General features: G+C 40.3%; 1 protein-coding gene across 5 annotated transcripts in view; it reads left to right on the forward strand.

Annotated features, from left to right (window-relative positions):
• Positions 1-15,438, forward strand: part of UTRN (utrophin) — a 594,587-nt gene that overhangs the window by 150,267 nt on the left and 428,882 nt on the right. For all 5 annotated transcript variants that reach the window (XM_037894924.2, XM_043543078.1, XM_007056268.4 and 2 more), the window contains 5 exons: positions 5,539-5,646; positions 6,226-6,405; positions 7,750-7,919; positions 11,945-12,068; positions 15,148-15,235. In XM_037894924.2, coding sequence (XP_037750852.1) covers positions 5,539-5,646; positions 6,226-6,405; positions 7,750-7,919; positions 11,945-12,068; positions 15,148-15,235 — 670 coding nt within the window. The remainder of the gene's footprint in view (positions 1-5,538; positions 5,647-6,225; positions 6,406-7,749; positions 7,920-11,944; positions 12,069-15,147; positions 15,236-15,438) is intronic.

Here is a 15,438-nt window from a genome sequence, read left to right on the forward strand (position 1 = left end):
CAGCCGCCAATTCCTTCAGCACTCTCGGATGCAACTCGTCCGGCCCCATGGACTTGTGCACGTCCAGCTTTTCTAAATAGTCCCTAACCACCTCTATCTCCACAGAGGGCTGGCCATCTCTTCCCCATTTTGTGATGCCCAGCGCAGCAGTCTGGGAGCTGACCTTGTTAGTGAAAACAGAGGCAAAAAAAGCATTGAGTACATTAGCTTTTTCCACATCCTCTGTCACTAGGTTGCCTCCCTCATTCAGTAAGGGGCCCACACTTTCCTTGGCTTTCTTCTTGTTGCCAACATACCTGAAGAAACGCTTCTTGTTACTCTTGACATCTCTTGCTAGCTGCAGCTCCAGGTGCGATTTGGCCCTCCTGATATCTTTCCTACATGCCCGAGCAATATTTTTATACTCTTCCCTGGTCATATGTCCAACCTTCCACTTCTTGTAAGCTTCTTTTTTATGTTTAAGATCCGCTAGGATTTCACCATTAAGCCAAGCTGGTCGCCTGCCATATTTACTATTCTTTCGACTCATCGGGATGGTTTGTCCCTGTAACCTCAACAGGGATTCCTTGAAATACAGCCAGCTCTCCTGGACTCCCTTCCCCTTCATGTTAGTCCCCCAGGGGATCCTGGCCATCTGTTCCCTGAGGGAGTCGAAGTCTGCTTTCCTGAAGTCCAGGGTCCGTATCCTGCTGCTTACCTTTCTTCCCTGCGTCAGGATCCTGAACTCAACCAACTCATGGTCGCTGCCTCCCAGATTCCCATCCACTTTTGCTTCCCCCACTAATTCTACCCGGTTTGTGAGCAGCAGGTCAAGAAAAGCGCCCCCCCTAGTTGGCTCCCCTAGCACTTGCGCCAGGAAATTGTCCCCTACGCTTTCCAAAAACTTCCTGGATTGTCTATGCACCGCTGTATTGCTCTCCCAGCAGATATCAGGAAAATTAAAGTCACCCATGAGAATCAGGGCATGCGATCTAGTAGCTTCCGTGAGTTGCCGGAAGAAAGCCTCATCCACCTCATCCCCCTGGTCCGGTGGTCTATAGCAGACTCCCACCACTACATCACTCTTGTTGCACACGCTTCTAAACTTAATCCAGAGACACTCAGGTTTTTCTACAGTTTCGTACCGGAGCTCTGAGCAGTCATACTGCTCCCTTACATACAGTGCTACTCCCCCAACTTCTTCCTCCACTTGATACAAAGGAGGATTTGGGATATGGGGCAACCTGGAAGGAGCTTGTTTTTTTTTTTTTTTTTTTTTTCTTGTTTTGTTTTTCTGATGAAGGACTAACTGCTCTCAGGGAGAAAACAGCCCTGTGGAGTTGGATTTTGTTGTCATTCTGGTTTGGGTTCCTGAACACAGTGACCCTTTTATTCAAGCCCCCGAGGAAGAAGTTTCTTAAGTCTAGGCATGAGAGTTTGCACATTTTTATCCTGTCCAATGTAGTGATATTCATAACTGTAAAAAATATATAATCCTTTAAAAAATTAAAATGATTGTTTTGCCGTAATATATTGTGCCAGTGTGTTCCACATGTGAAGTGTTGTAGAAAATAAAATTTTTATCAGTTGCACATTTTTGCTTTCCAGCTTCATTTTTCTTGCATTATTAAAATAATCCTTACTCCTCGTTCATAATAATATCAGTGTGCGTTCCCAGTGACTTTAATATAGAAGTAATTGCATCACAATGCAGTTCTGAGCATCTTATCTTGCAGGATCAATATTTGTGGAGTGTTGAGGATAATTTGTCAACTTAGGACCCCATGGACATTGGACTCTTCTGTCTTGTTAGCTAACCATGTATATATGGGCAGCACATGAAACCGCCTTCGGGGAGGCTAGCCCCACCCCTTCTGCCACTCTTCCCCTCCATTGTGGCTGGAGGAGCCGAGCTGAGCCATGGCCCACCTGCCCCAGATGCCGGCCCGAATACCATTTCGCCCGAGCCTGCTGCTGGCCGGCCAAGCTCCAGGCCACCAGCCTGAGCTGATCCCCCACCAGCTTTAGGGGAGTGAGGGAGCAGTCTCAGGGTGGAGCATGGGTGGGGCCGTGGCTTACCCTCCCCTTGCCTATTATCCCTGCCACCCATGAGTGCATGTTTGTCTGTGTAATGGTGAGATAGTTAAAGGATTTGTATCTGATTTATATTCAAACTGTAAAACAGTATTTAAATAACAGATTGTTTTATTTTGGTTAAGACCGGTCAAGAATGGAGTAAAATGGAAACTGTTGGTCATTCACGCTGAGAGCGAAGTAAGAGTGAATCACTAACTCATTGGCAGCCTGGTAATTCTAGAATCTTTCCCAAATGTGCTCTATGTGCTGCCAGCGTTCACACAAACACATTGTTTTGCAGCCAACTAATCAATCCTATGACTAATATTTTTACAGTTATGGGTATAAAATAAAACAGGCACTTTAATAGAATGAGGTACGTGCCCTATCTCAATATTTGCTGATTTATTTACATAATTTTGAGATACAAAGAGATGGCAATATGAGTTTAAGCCTACTTGATGTGACACTACACTTAGGTTTATTTGCACAGCATGTTAAAAATAACAATTTAAGTCTTAGCGTAAACAGCCAAACTGGGTGCTTTCTTCAGCTGTGATAGTCAGAGCCCTTGTTTGAGAGCTAGTGCTTATTCTGTAGTCCTGTTTAATAGCAATAGTTGGGCAGTACTTTGGCAGCTTGGTATTCTTAAATAGCGGCATGAAATGCTATAAAGAATAAAGATATGCTTATTCACGTCTATGAAAAATAAAATCTGTTTGGGTCCTATGGCTGGTGGGTGTAGAACAATGGTATCTATCCCGTTGTAGCTAGCAGGGTTCCAGCCTGGCTTCTGTGACTGAGAGCAGATCTATACAGTGCCATTAAGTCAACCTAAGTTAGGTTGATGTGCAGCTGCGGTGGTTTATGTCCACACTACGCCCCCTCTGTCGGTGGTGTGTCCCCCCCCCAGGAATGCTTCCACCGACTTAACTGTGTGGGGCATTGTGGGGCACGCAAAGCTGGAGCCCTGCTGCTGAGCTGTCAGCCCTGGGATGGGGACGGCTCCAGCTGTGAGCCCTGCACAGGGCTGACAGCCATCAGGTGATGTAAGTAACACAGTGCCTACTCAGACACTGCATTTCTCTAACTACGTCAACCATAACGCAATGCGTCTCACGGAGGTGAAGTTAAGCTAAGATAGGGGGCAATTTACGTCAGTGGGAACTACACTTCAGTGTAGATGCTTACAGACCTCGGTTGACATAAATTGTCTTACGTTGACCTAACCTCTGTAGTGTATACCAGGCCTGAGATTTTTTTCATCTGAGAACCATGTTATAGTAATGTTTTCTATAGACTACCATTAATCCTGATTGTAGCTAGCATGACTCTGCTGGTTTTAGAAACTGGTCTCTCAAATGTCATACATATATTCTTGTATAAGCAGAGAAATGTAGAGCAAAATTTTATGGCAGTTTTTGTGTGGGGTAGGCTTATATCTGAGTCAAGGAGATGAACAGAGGAGCCACTCCAGGTCATGGTACAGGCCCTCAACTACTCCCATGTCAAAGTAGCTTATGTGAATGTGCTTCTGGTCCTTGCAGAGCTGCAAGTGCAGTTCTTATCAGATGTGCATTCAGGAGGATTGCTTGCTAACCGGGAAATGGGAACAGCTTAATCAGTGGAAATGAGTGCAACTTACACGTGAGTCTCCATGTGCAAGTATTTTACATAATGTACATGAACTGTGTGACTCTGAAAGTGAAAAATCCTTGAAGGTTTTTTACTGTATATTTAAAATATAGTGAGTGTGATGATGTGGAAATGTCAGTGTTTTACCAAAATGTCCTTTCATCTGAAGAAATAATTAAGTGGTTTAAAGCAACAATTGTTTCAGTTTGAGGTACTGGCTTGGGATCAGTCCTCTGTAACTACCAAGCTTAATATGTTCCAGGAAAACTAAGTTAACTAGAAATACTGAAGTTAGAACTAATTTCAAGTTCCAGGAAAATATTTGTCATTGAGAAAAATATTTTAGATCAGTCAGCTGCTGTCGCTTCCACCATTGCACCAGGCAGCTGGACGAATGAACAGAGATGCATCAGTCTTTTGGTGACTGTGTCTGAAGAATCTTTGGACACCTAACTGCCGAGGCAGCATAATTCTTACCACTCAGGAAACACATTATTCAGTCATTGCCATTCCTTTCTTAGCACTGTAATGATTATATTGTTTCAGTTTCTGGAGGCGGGTTATCATTGTCAGCTAAGTTAGCAGAAGATTAATCATTCATGTTGAACAGCTTCTTAACTCAGTTACATAAAGTGTGTTGGCTGGAACATCAGCTTAATTTTTCCAGTGAATATGTAGTGGTGTGGCTTCGTTGTTTCATACTTTATGGCATTTTCATCACCCGTATATTTTCCTGTCTATACATTTATGTACTCAGGTTATATGGGAAGGGAAAACTAAAGTAGTCTTAGGTCCAGGAGTTGCTAATCAGTCCTGGGCCAATGCCAAAACTGCACAGCTAGACGGAGGATCCTGGTGACCGTTTTATAGTCTAATGTCCAGTGAACTACTAGGGCTGCTTTAAAACAAACAAAAAAACCCCTGTGTCCCTGTGGTTCTTAAACTGTGGTCCATGGAATGTTGGATGGGACATGGGCAGCTCCTTATTGCTTCCAGCTGTTAAATTATATTAAAAGAAGCTAATATAAATTCCTAACATTTTTTCACATAAGGCATTGTTGTGGTTACCACAACGATGGTATTTGACCACTGATGAGGAAGGACAGTGGTCTTCACAATTCCAGATGAGATGGGAGGAGGAGGAGCCATGAGACAGTTTCTCCTTAAAGATGTGCTCCATGCTATGAAAAAGTTAGAGCACCCCTCATCTGTGATATTTGACAGTAGTGTCAGTCTGTCTCTAGCAGTTTGTGAGGCATTGCCTGCTAAAACTGTGTTTCAGCTGAAGTTGAGAAAGATTCAAGGCTGGTAATTAGAATCATGTGATTTGAAAGTTGGTTGTGACAAACTGCCAAGGCTAGAAGCACTGAGAGGTCCTGAGAGCAAGATTTTTGGAGCACTGGGCCTGCTAGTGATGAGAAGGAAAATGGATTATTCTAAATATTTCACTGCATTTAACTCTGGTATAATAATTTGTAAATTTAGGCTGAATTTCTGGCAGATAGCTAATCTAGTATTCTTTTATCCCTACATGTGTGCTACTCCTATTAATAGCTATTAATATTATTAATTATTATTATTACCTATTAATAGTAGCTCACGAAAGCTCATGCTCAGATAAATTGGTTAGTCTCTAAGGTGCCACAAGTACTCCTTTTCTTTTTGCGAATACAGACTAACACGGCTGTTACTCTGACTCCTATTAATGCCAATAGAAATTTGATGCGTGTAAGGACTGCAGAACAGTGGTGGTGTGATCTAACAAGAAGATCGGAAAGGAGGAATTTGCCATGAGTTGTTTGACACTGTAGTATGTTTCAGAAGTGCTGTATTCTTTTTCCTCTTCAGTGCTTGTTGAAAGCTTGGTTAACTGAAAAAGAGGAGGCTTTAAATAAAGTCCAAACAAGGAACTTCAGAGATCAAACAGAGCTGAGTGTGAATGTCCGAAAACTGGCTGTGAGTATTGGTATCCTGGTCTTCCCTGTCAATTTAGAAAACATGAATAAGTAACATGTTTTTGGCTTGACTTCATTTGATGTCAGTAGGAGCTGTGAACATTCAGCACCTTTGAAAATCAGACCACACTTTCCCTCCTTATGTGTGTCAAAGTCCTTCATGGAGTTCTTTCTTTGTAAAATGACATCTGTTTTGAGTATTTAACTTATTGTGGCAAACTCTGGTTCTCTGTGCCGCATTATGACCAGTCGCCTCTGTGGTCAGCAGTTCCCATTGTTTCACTGAAGACAATAAAAGACACTTCCCATAGTTCCTAGTGCTAGCTAAGACCTATGCTAAATTTTGGAGTATATGTACTCTTGAATACTCTGCAATATAATAGCTGATTCTGGGGCAGATTTTTTATGAATTTCTTTCTCTTGTTGCATGATAAAGAATTGTTTTTAAAACACATAGTTCATGTAGATCATGGGATAAGTTTGTCTATGAAATTAAAAGAGAAAAATTGAGTAAAATCTGGGAAGGGGTGGGGAAATATTTGGGATCTTTAAGTGATATATATATTTTTTTAAATGTCAGATTTTGAAGGAAGATATGGGAATGAAGCGTCACATGCTAGATCAGCTAAGTGAGGTTGGTCAGGATGTGGCACAGCTCCTTGGGAATAACAGGGCTTCAAAGAAAATTGACAGTGATTTGGAGGAACTAACTCAGAGGTGGGACAGCTTAGTTCAGAAGCTTGAGGACTTCTCTAATCAGGTAAGCAAACAATATTAAATTGTCTTTCAATCTTCGAGATGTGTCCATATACTCAAAAAAATAAAAATCTTTGCCACCATGGACAGAATTGCTCAGCAAAGCCTTTGGCACCAGTTTTGGTAAAGGAAGGTTCATTCAGTTACTTACGTCTAAATTAATCCCTGATGTAATTCTGTGAACTTCCCTTGGTCTGTCAGAGCCCAAATTTGTTAACCTTTTTGACACAGCTGTGTGGGGCTCAATTTCTTTCATTCAGGTTGGGGCTGGGGGAGGGCTTATTAATATGTTTCTTTTACTGGTGGGCAAAATAGTTTATTTTATATTGTTTGGAATTTTATTGATTATGTGAACTTTTGTTGTAAGGGTGCTGAGACTGGCTGAATTGGTGATACTTTAGAAGTCAGAATAAATAAGTAAATGGAGTCATACCAAGGCTGAATTTAGACCAGTGTGATTTTTTTCTTAACATTTTCTCAGATTTACCATGATATATTGAAATTATAGAAGTAAACGTTTATTTTTGCATGCAAGAATAAGAGCAAAGCTTGCATGTTTACAACATATATCTTGCTATTTAGGGCTCCAGTTAGTATTTCTTAGTTGGACAAAACTCCCGTTGAGTAAGGAGTGATGAGTAAGGTAGGCCAGTGCGACTCAAAGTGGTGGTCGGTGGACCGGTGCCGGTCCACGAGCCATCGGCTGCCGGTCTGCGCGCACATTGGGAAAAAAAAAAAATGCCGGTTCCCTACATCAGATAGCTTGAGAAGTACTGAGCTAGGCCACATTTCTGAAAAAGACTTAATCACGTGCTTAACTTTAACTGTCTAGAGCACTCCCATGAGTCCAGTCCAAAGCCCTGTAAAGTCAATAGACTCCCAATGGGTCTATGGATTGCATGTCAATTTTTGCATAGTTGGAGTCTAGTTGCGATGAACTGGCAGCATAAACATTAAAGTTCTGTGTTATACTTAAAAACAACAACTCTTCCTCCTTCCCCTCTCCTCCTCTGAGTGTTAGTTTTTACCAGTGAATGAAAATCTGTCATTTGCTTTGTTGATTATATTTACTCAATCTGCTACAAACTTTCAGTCAATTTGAGCATTTTGATGCTTAGTTTCCCCATCTGGAAAAATTAGGATAATATTACTTAACTCTTTTGTTGAAGTGCTTTGAGATCTACAGATGAGAAGGTCTAAAAGAGTGATTTTACTATTTAATTTAATTTTACTGTTAAATGGGTTTGAATGACATGTAAATGTAATTGATTGGGGGGTGGGGGGGAAAACTACACAGAATTTGTCCCGTAAAGTATAAACTCTATTTGCTAAACCGTTTTTTGTGTAGGTAACACAGGCTGTGGGAAATGTCGGAGTGTCCCAAGTTTCACAGAAGACAGATACTGAAATGATTTCTGTAAAGGAGCAGGTAATGATAAAAGAATCCAGACAGGAACTACCACCACCTCCACCACCAAAGAAAAGGCAGATACCCGTGGATATTGCAGCAAAAAAAAGGTAAGAATGCATTATTGGTATTTGTTACTCACTAGACAATATTTTAAACTTATTTTCCTTAGTCTTTATATATGAAATTGTCTTTATGCAAGTAAGAAATATCTATAACCTCTAGTGCTGGGTGAAATTTTTCAGCCAAAACTTTTTTAAACAAAAAATGCAAATTTGGGTTGACCAAAATGTTTTGCAAACTTGTAGATTTGTTTGTCCGGGGGAAGAAAAACCTTAAAAGCTAAAACAAAATGTGTTTTGAATTTTTGATTCAGAATGACTTCTTTAAAAACTTTCAAGTAAATTTCAAAACTAAGTTTTAAAAAATGAGTTTTCAAAAATCATCTGTTTTTTTTCCAACTTTTTGATTTGCCAAACATTTTGTTTCAGGTTGACACAATTGTTTTTTTTGATTCCGCTCGCCCCCTTCCCCCCAAACTGCCAGTGATTCAAAAGAAAAATCTGTTATTTTCGCATAAGTGCGGGCCCCAATTATACTTGGTAGGTCCCCATCTCTGACAGTGACATATGCTCTGCATTGCACCTCCACTTGTGCAAAGGTTTAAAGATGTTACACACAACCTTCTGGAAATTGGTGTGTAACGAATAATCATGAATTTTTCCACCACTCAAAAAGTGAATGTATCTCCATTTTATTTATTTAGAAGACATTTTCTCATAGACCTGAGTTCTGTTTGTTGCTCTGTCACTGCTTCACTGTGTGGTTTTTGTGGAAGTCCATTCACCATCTGGTTTTCAGAGATACAGAATACCTGCAGATCCCATTAACTTCAAATGGAGTTCTGGGTGCTCAAGACTGCTGAAAAATGTGGTGCTCAGCCTCTCTGTGCCTCAGTTTCCCCATTGAAAAATGGAGATAATTTCCTTTGTAAAGCACTTTTAGATCTTTAGATTAAAAGCACCACACAAGTGCCAAGTAATATTTATTTTATTTAGGAATATATAATTTATTAATTTATTATTTACTTGTAATTGCATTAAAATACATTGTCGCAACTATCTGGACAGAAAAACTGGTGGTCTGCCCCCAGCCTTCTTATATATTTAATAGCAGAGACCAGAAGGTATTGAGGTCTCATTGCGAGGAACTCATTTGGGTGCGTGGTGTGTTTTAACAAAATGTACTTTAGTGTCCTTTATGAAATATTGTAACAAAAACTAAATTACTATGGTCAAGATAAATGAACAGAGTAGATGCTGTGCATGCATTTGTCTTACCCATGTCATTTTCCGTTTACTCTCTATTTTGAAAAATTCAGTAGTTTATTTGACCAGTCAGCGGTTTGTCTTCTGTACTTTATTAATATTAGAGGCCTGAGCCAAGAGCAGGGCTTTACTGTGCTAGATGCTGTTCCTACACATGGTAAGAAATAGCTGTATCTTTTTATAGCTTAAAATATCCCCATTTTCAAGATGGAGAACTAAAGCACAGAGAGATAAAGGAACTTGTCTGAGGTCACCTGACAAGTCTGTAGCGCAGTGTCTGATTGAATCCAGAGCACCTTAGTCCCAGTCTGATGTCTTAACCATAAGATCATCCTTCTCTGTTTACAGTTCTTGAATTAGAGGTTCATGATGCTGTGTAAACTGTGTTTGCTTTTTAAGGCAGTGATTGATCCTGCCTCATTTTACCATCTCCCTTTACTAGTGTTAAAGCTGTATCAGAGAATGGAGTTGGAAAAAACAGGTTAAACTTTCAGTTGATGTTTTTGCCACTTCTCGGCAACACACATTTGAGCCAATAAATGAACAATGGCAGGAAACCTGCAAATTCTCCCATGAACAGTTTGACTTAACAGTAACTTGCTGGAATTAGTTTCTCACTGGGTTAATTACAGGCTGTTGTTCTGCATGGGAAAGTAATACTGATATAATCTAAAGTGTGACTTTAAACCAATATAGTTAAACTGGTATAGTCCCGATACATAGCCTTATACGAGTGTGTGTTTGTTTTTATTTTATTTTTTTCTTGTTTAATTTGTCACTTTGGAAATGGTTTAAACTAAAGCTAAAAAAGTCACTCTTATGGTAAGCTATTCTGGTATAAATATGTTGGTTTAAATTTACACCTTAGCTGATAGTGGCTTAGCTTTCCTATGTAGACAAGCCCTTAGTGTAGCTGAAGAGCCAGATTATAAGATATTTTTCAATCAGCTGATCATTTATAATGCTTTTGCCAGCTGCTCTCTGAGTTATTGTTATGTAGTTCTTTAGCTGCTGGTTCTACATTTAAGCTAATATGTATTTTTTACATATATTTAGAGTTTGGAGAAAAAATAGTCCTTAGTTGTCTCATTCATATTTTTAATTTTGTTTTGTTTTAGGGAAACCTATTCTTATGCTTATAGCATTGTAAGATGCATCCTATAGGACCTTATGTCATGTGTTGTAAGGTATCTGTAAAATGAGAAAACAAATGGTATCATTGCATCAAAGTTCCTGCAAGGGAAGTTGATGATGATATGGTTTTCACTGTGGCAGTTTAATAAAGAGTCTGTAAGCAGTGAAAAGAAAAGGAGTACTCCTGGCACCTTAGATTAACCAATTTATTTGAGCATAAGCTTTCGTGAACTACAGCTCACTTCATCGGATGCATTCAGTGGAAAATACAGTGGGGACGTTTATATACACACAGAACATGAAAAAATTGTCTACAGCCAAGCTCTACGATACAACCACATTTGCTCCAACCCCTCAGACAGAGACAAACACCTACAAGATCTCTATCAAGCATTCTTACAACTACAATACCCACCTGCTGAAGCGAAGAAACAGATTGACAGAGCCAGAAGAGTACCCAGAAGTCACCCACTACAGGACAGGCCCAACAAAGAAAATAACAGAATGCCACTAGCCGTCACCTTCAGCCCCCAACTAAAACCTCTCCAACGAATCATCAAGGATCTACAACCTATCCTGAAGGACGACCCATCTCTCTCACAAATCTTGGGAGACAGGCTAGTCCTTGCCTACAGACAACCCCCCAACCTGAAGCAAATACTCACCAGCAACCACACACCACACAACAGAACCACTAACCCAGGAACCTATCCTTGCAACAAAGCCCGTTGCCAACTGTGTCCACATATCTATTCAGGGGACACCATCGTAGGGCCTAATCACATCAGCCACACTATCAGAGGCTCGTTCACCTGCACATCTACCAACGTGATATATGCCATCACGTGCCAGCAATGCCCCTCTGCCATGTACGTCGGTCAAACTGGACAGTCTCTACGTAAAAGAATAAATGGACATAAATCAGATGTCAAGAATTATAAGGTTCAAAAACCAGTCGGAGAACACTTCAATCTCTCTGGTCACTCGATTTCTGACCTAAAAGTGGCTATTCTTCAACAAAAAGACTTCAAAAACAGACTCCAACGAGAGACTGCTGAATTGGAATTAATTTGCAAATTGGATACAACTAACTTAGGCTTGAATTAGAGACTGGGAGTGGTTGAGTCATTACACAAAGTAAAATGATATCCCCTTGTTTACCCCCCCCCACCCCCCCCAACTGTTCCTCAGACATTCTTGTTAACTGCTGGAAATGGCCTACCTTGATCATCACTACAAAAGGTTTTCTTCCCCCCGCTCATAATAGCTCATCTTAAGTGATCACTCTCCTTACAGTGTGCATGATAAACACCCATTTTTGATGTTCTGTGTATATAAATCTCCCCACTGTATTTTCCACTGAATGTATCCGATGAAGTGAGCTGTAGCTCCGAAAGCTTATGCTCAAATAAATAAATTGGTTAGTCTCTAAGGTGCCACAAGTACACCTTTTTGCAAATACAGACTAACATGGCTGCTACTCTGAAACCTGTAAGCAGTGAGGTTTGTCGCTGCTTACTTGTGGTAGGACAGTAATGTGAAAATACATGAATGTGTGTGCGCCATCTTGCTTTCTCAGTGTTGATGGAGGAACGTGCAGAGCTTAATAAAAGACACAGTGACTGAATGGGGAAAAAAAAAGATGAAAAATTTTGTCTGACCTTTTAAACCAGGTTTGATGCTGAAAATGCTGAGCTGTTGAATTGGATTTTGAAATCAAAAACTGCCATTCAGGCCATAGAGATCAAAGAATACAAGAAGATGAGAGAGACTGCAAACGTGAAAGAAAAGTTGAAGGTAAACTGAGAAGATGGAAGGATGTTCCAGTGAATAGTTTGTGTCAGTTTTTGCTTGCTATCAGTTGGTGGTAGTCAGATCTGAGAGGTTTCTGTGGATTAAGTCCCATTGTTAAATGGCTCTAGAATGCTGGACAAATGTGGAACGCTCTGATTGGCTATAAGCGATATTGTGGCTGTCGGGTCATGCTTACTGATTTACTGGGAGTTGGGTTTTTTTTCTTGCTAATATCTATCTTCAGTGTAGTAATAAGTGCATTTCTTGAGGATTATTGTGTTTTCTATCTGGCTACTTATTTTGGCCTCATGGCTGACAACTGGAGATGGGGACTGATTGAAAACTCAAGAAACTTTGGGGAAGTATACAGCTGTGGGCAGTCTCTACACACAATCCCCTGGAGGCATACCCTCTGCCCACCCTATCCCTCAGAAGAGCCTGAAGTGTTTTATTGCTAAAGTAATTGGAATCTTACTACTTAGAATCTTAGCATGGGTCAGAGTCCCTGTAATTATATGCTTTATACAGTACTGTTGCTATAAAACTGACACCAACCTGTGAGACAGTGTAGAATTTACAAGACCCTGTGGGAGCTATGCCTCCTCTGTCTTGGATTCATGCCATTGGAAGAGTTAATCCTTGTCACCATTTTTTTTTAAAAGCATTGTCTTTGCAAAAGCTTACTGGAATATTAGCAGTACTTGAATCTGCTTGTGGGATCTTAATGTGCATATGTAAGTCTCCAGAAGGAGGCTCACTTCTGAGTAGGCTCCAGTGCAAAAAGATGACATTGAGGCTATATGGAAGGATGTTATAGCTGCTGCTGCTATTATTATTATTATTATTATTTTTATTATTCATAAACCTCCATAAATGTGCATGGCTCTTCACAAAACAGTCCCTGCCCAGAAGAGTTTACAGTATGATCCCAATTCTGCAATTTACAGCACATAGACAGCATGCTCCCCTGTGGAGCCCCATTTAAGTAAGTAAGGGTTCCAGGGAAGTGTAGCAGTTCCACCTGTCTGTTGTCAATTGCAGGCTTGGAGTCTGTGTTAAGACAGGAGTAGAAGAGGGTGACAAACATGAAGAGTTGATGGAGAAAAGGATGAGTGTGCAAACAATAAGTCTGTGAGGTCACTGGCATGCATCAGGAGGGATTATAATTAAAAAGTTAATTGAATTTTAGACTGTGGCTTGTGCATCCCTTCAAGAAGATTTATTTTGAGGGGGAACTGGAAGGAGGGGTAGATGGACGGCGCAAGAGGGAGTAGCGAGGGGGTTCCTGGTGTGTGTGTGAGATTTTAAAAATAAAAAAACCCCAGTGAAATGTGGGTTAAGGATGTGAAGGGTTATTTAGCTGAGCTGTTTGACCTGAGCACAATGGACATGTTGGGAAATGGAAACGAGAGAAGAGCTAAGAAGGAAGATGGAGCCACTCCAGTTTCAAAACGTTGGCCCTATATTTACTATAAGTTAAAGAAGCCAATCTGAACCAATAATTTAATTACTGCCCCCAAAATAAAAAGGAAGGAAGAAGGGAAATGATTTTGACAGTTTCGATTTAAGAAATTTAAATTCAAGGTTGAGGTTTTGGTATTCAGCGCTCTCCACAAGGCTGGCACAGGTTATCTGAGGAACCATCTCCCTCTACACAATCACACTGGAGCAATACACCCATTAGTACAGGGGGCAGGTTTCTAGGCCTCCAGCATCTATTGCAGACTTCACTCCCAGAATGTATCAAAATGACCATGAATCTCTCTGCCTTCACACCACATTTGAAAGCTCATTAATTCGACTCAGATTTCCCTCATTACTCAATTATTTTTAAAGAAGCTTTTTTGGGGGAAATGGTAGGAGGGAAAAGAAACTTCAGTTATTTGAAAGAATTAACAGTTTCACTTCTAATGATGTGTGGTATGGAGAGAGAGGGAAAAATAAAAGCGCCTGGAGCCCTGATCTTGCAAGCATCAGGACATTCTCAAAAGAACAAATTAAAAATGTGTAGGCAGGGCAACATGGAGAAGCTTGCATCTGCAATATCTACTTTCTAGGCAAATTGGAAGCTTCAGATTTCACTGGATTCGACGCATTCTTTAACAGAATTACATACGTCTGCAGGACCAACTTCTGCAGCTCACAGTGTAAATTACTGCAGTTAGCTCTACTCAGCGGACAACACTGTTCACTTATTGTTAATTTGGGGCCAAATCCTATTCCTGTGAATTTATGAAAGTTTTCCAGAGACATTTAGGAGACCAAAATGAGGCCCTTTAAGGCACACAAAATTAACTGGAAAAGAACATGGGAGTTAAGCATTCAAAAATAAAAGGCCAGGAAATTCTACCCATTGGCTGAATTTGACTTAGACTAAACTTAATAAACATGGATCAAACAAAAAACCAAGAATGCTTCAACAACACTAGGAATAAAATTGCAGTGTTTTATCAACTTCTTGCAACTGGCACTGGGAGAAAATGCTTGTTGGCTTTAAATGCAGGGAATAAAATATTCCCTGGGGAGCCAGTACAGAGAGTGTAGAGTGGTGTGCCCTTGCTGGCCTGTGTTGCTGAGTAAGTGGGCTGTTACCTTCACCCCACTGTTCTCTTCTGAGATTTCCAACTGTACTTTTTACTGTATTTTAATATGAATTTAACTGAAAAGTCACTTTCCCATGGGACACTGAATGGCTGCTAAATAGTTAGTCACATGCTGCACGTTTCAGGTTTGAATTGGAATTCATATATGAAAGGGTCCACATCTCATAATCACTGGCCCACCAGACTGTTTTGGTCACCTTTTATTTTTGGTATCCTGCTACTATGATTAATCTTTCACTTTTTTTGTGACCAGTAAGTTTTACTATGTAATACAGTTTTGCACTAGTTTCTGAAGGAAACCTGACTAGAAAACACTCAAAGATGTGTTGCTGTTTGCAACTGGAATCTCCTTAAAGAAATCCTGAGTTATCTGGGGAGTGGCAGGGAAGTATGTATTATGTGCTGTACTGAAAAAGTTTTTATGTCAATTGAAATGCCCATCTTTGAAACTATGTTCTTTGCTGGGATTTGATTCACAGGCCCTAGAAAAAGAAATGGCCGAGAAAAGCCAGAAAATAGATGATCTGAGCCAAAGTGGACAGAATCTGTTGGATCAAATGGGAAAGGGTAAGAGATCTTTAAAGTTCTTTCGTTTTGTTTTGGTGGAGGCAAGTGATATAAGCACTTGACTGAGTGGAAACAACAGGCCTTTTTTGAAGATACTTTTCCAGATTAAGCCTTTCTTCAACTCTTCTCTTCTAGAGAGCTGAATGGGTCTTAATTGTGTTGGTGAACACAATGCATGTGAATGTTAACAAAACTTACGAAAG

Source organism: Chelonia mydas, chromosome 3, assembly GCF_015237465.2.
Source record: "Chelonia mydas isolate rCheMyd1 chromosome 3, rCheMyd1.pri.v2, whole genome shotgun sequence".
NCBI classification, from domain to species: Eukaryota; Metazoa; Chordata; order Testudines; family Cheloniidae; genus Chelonia; species Chelonia mydas.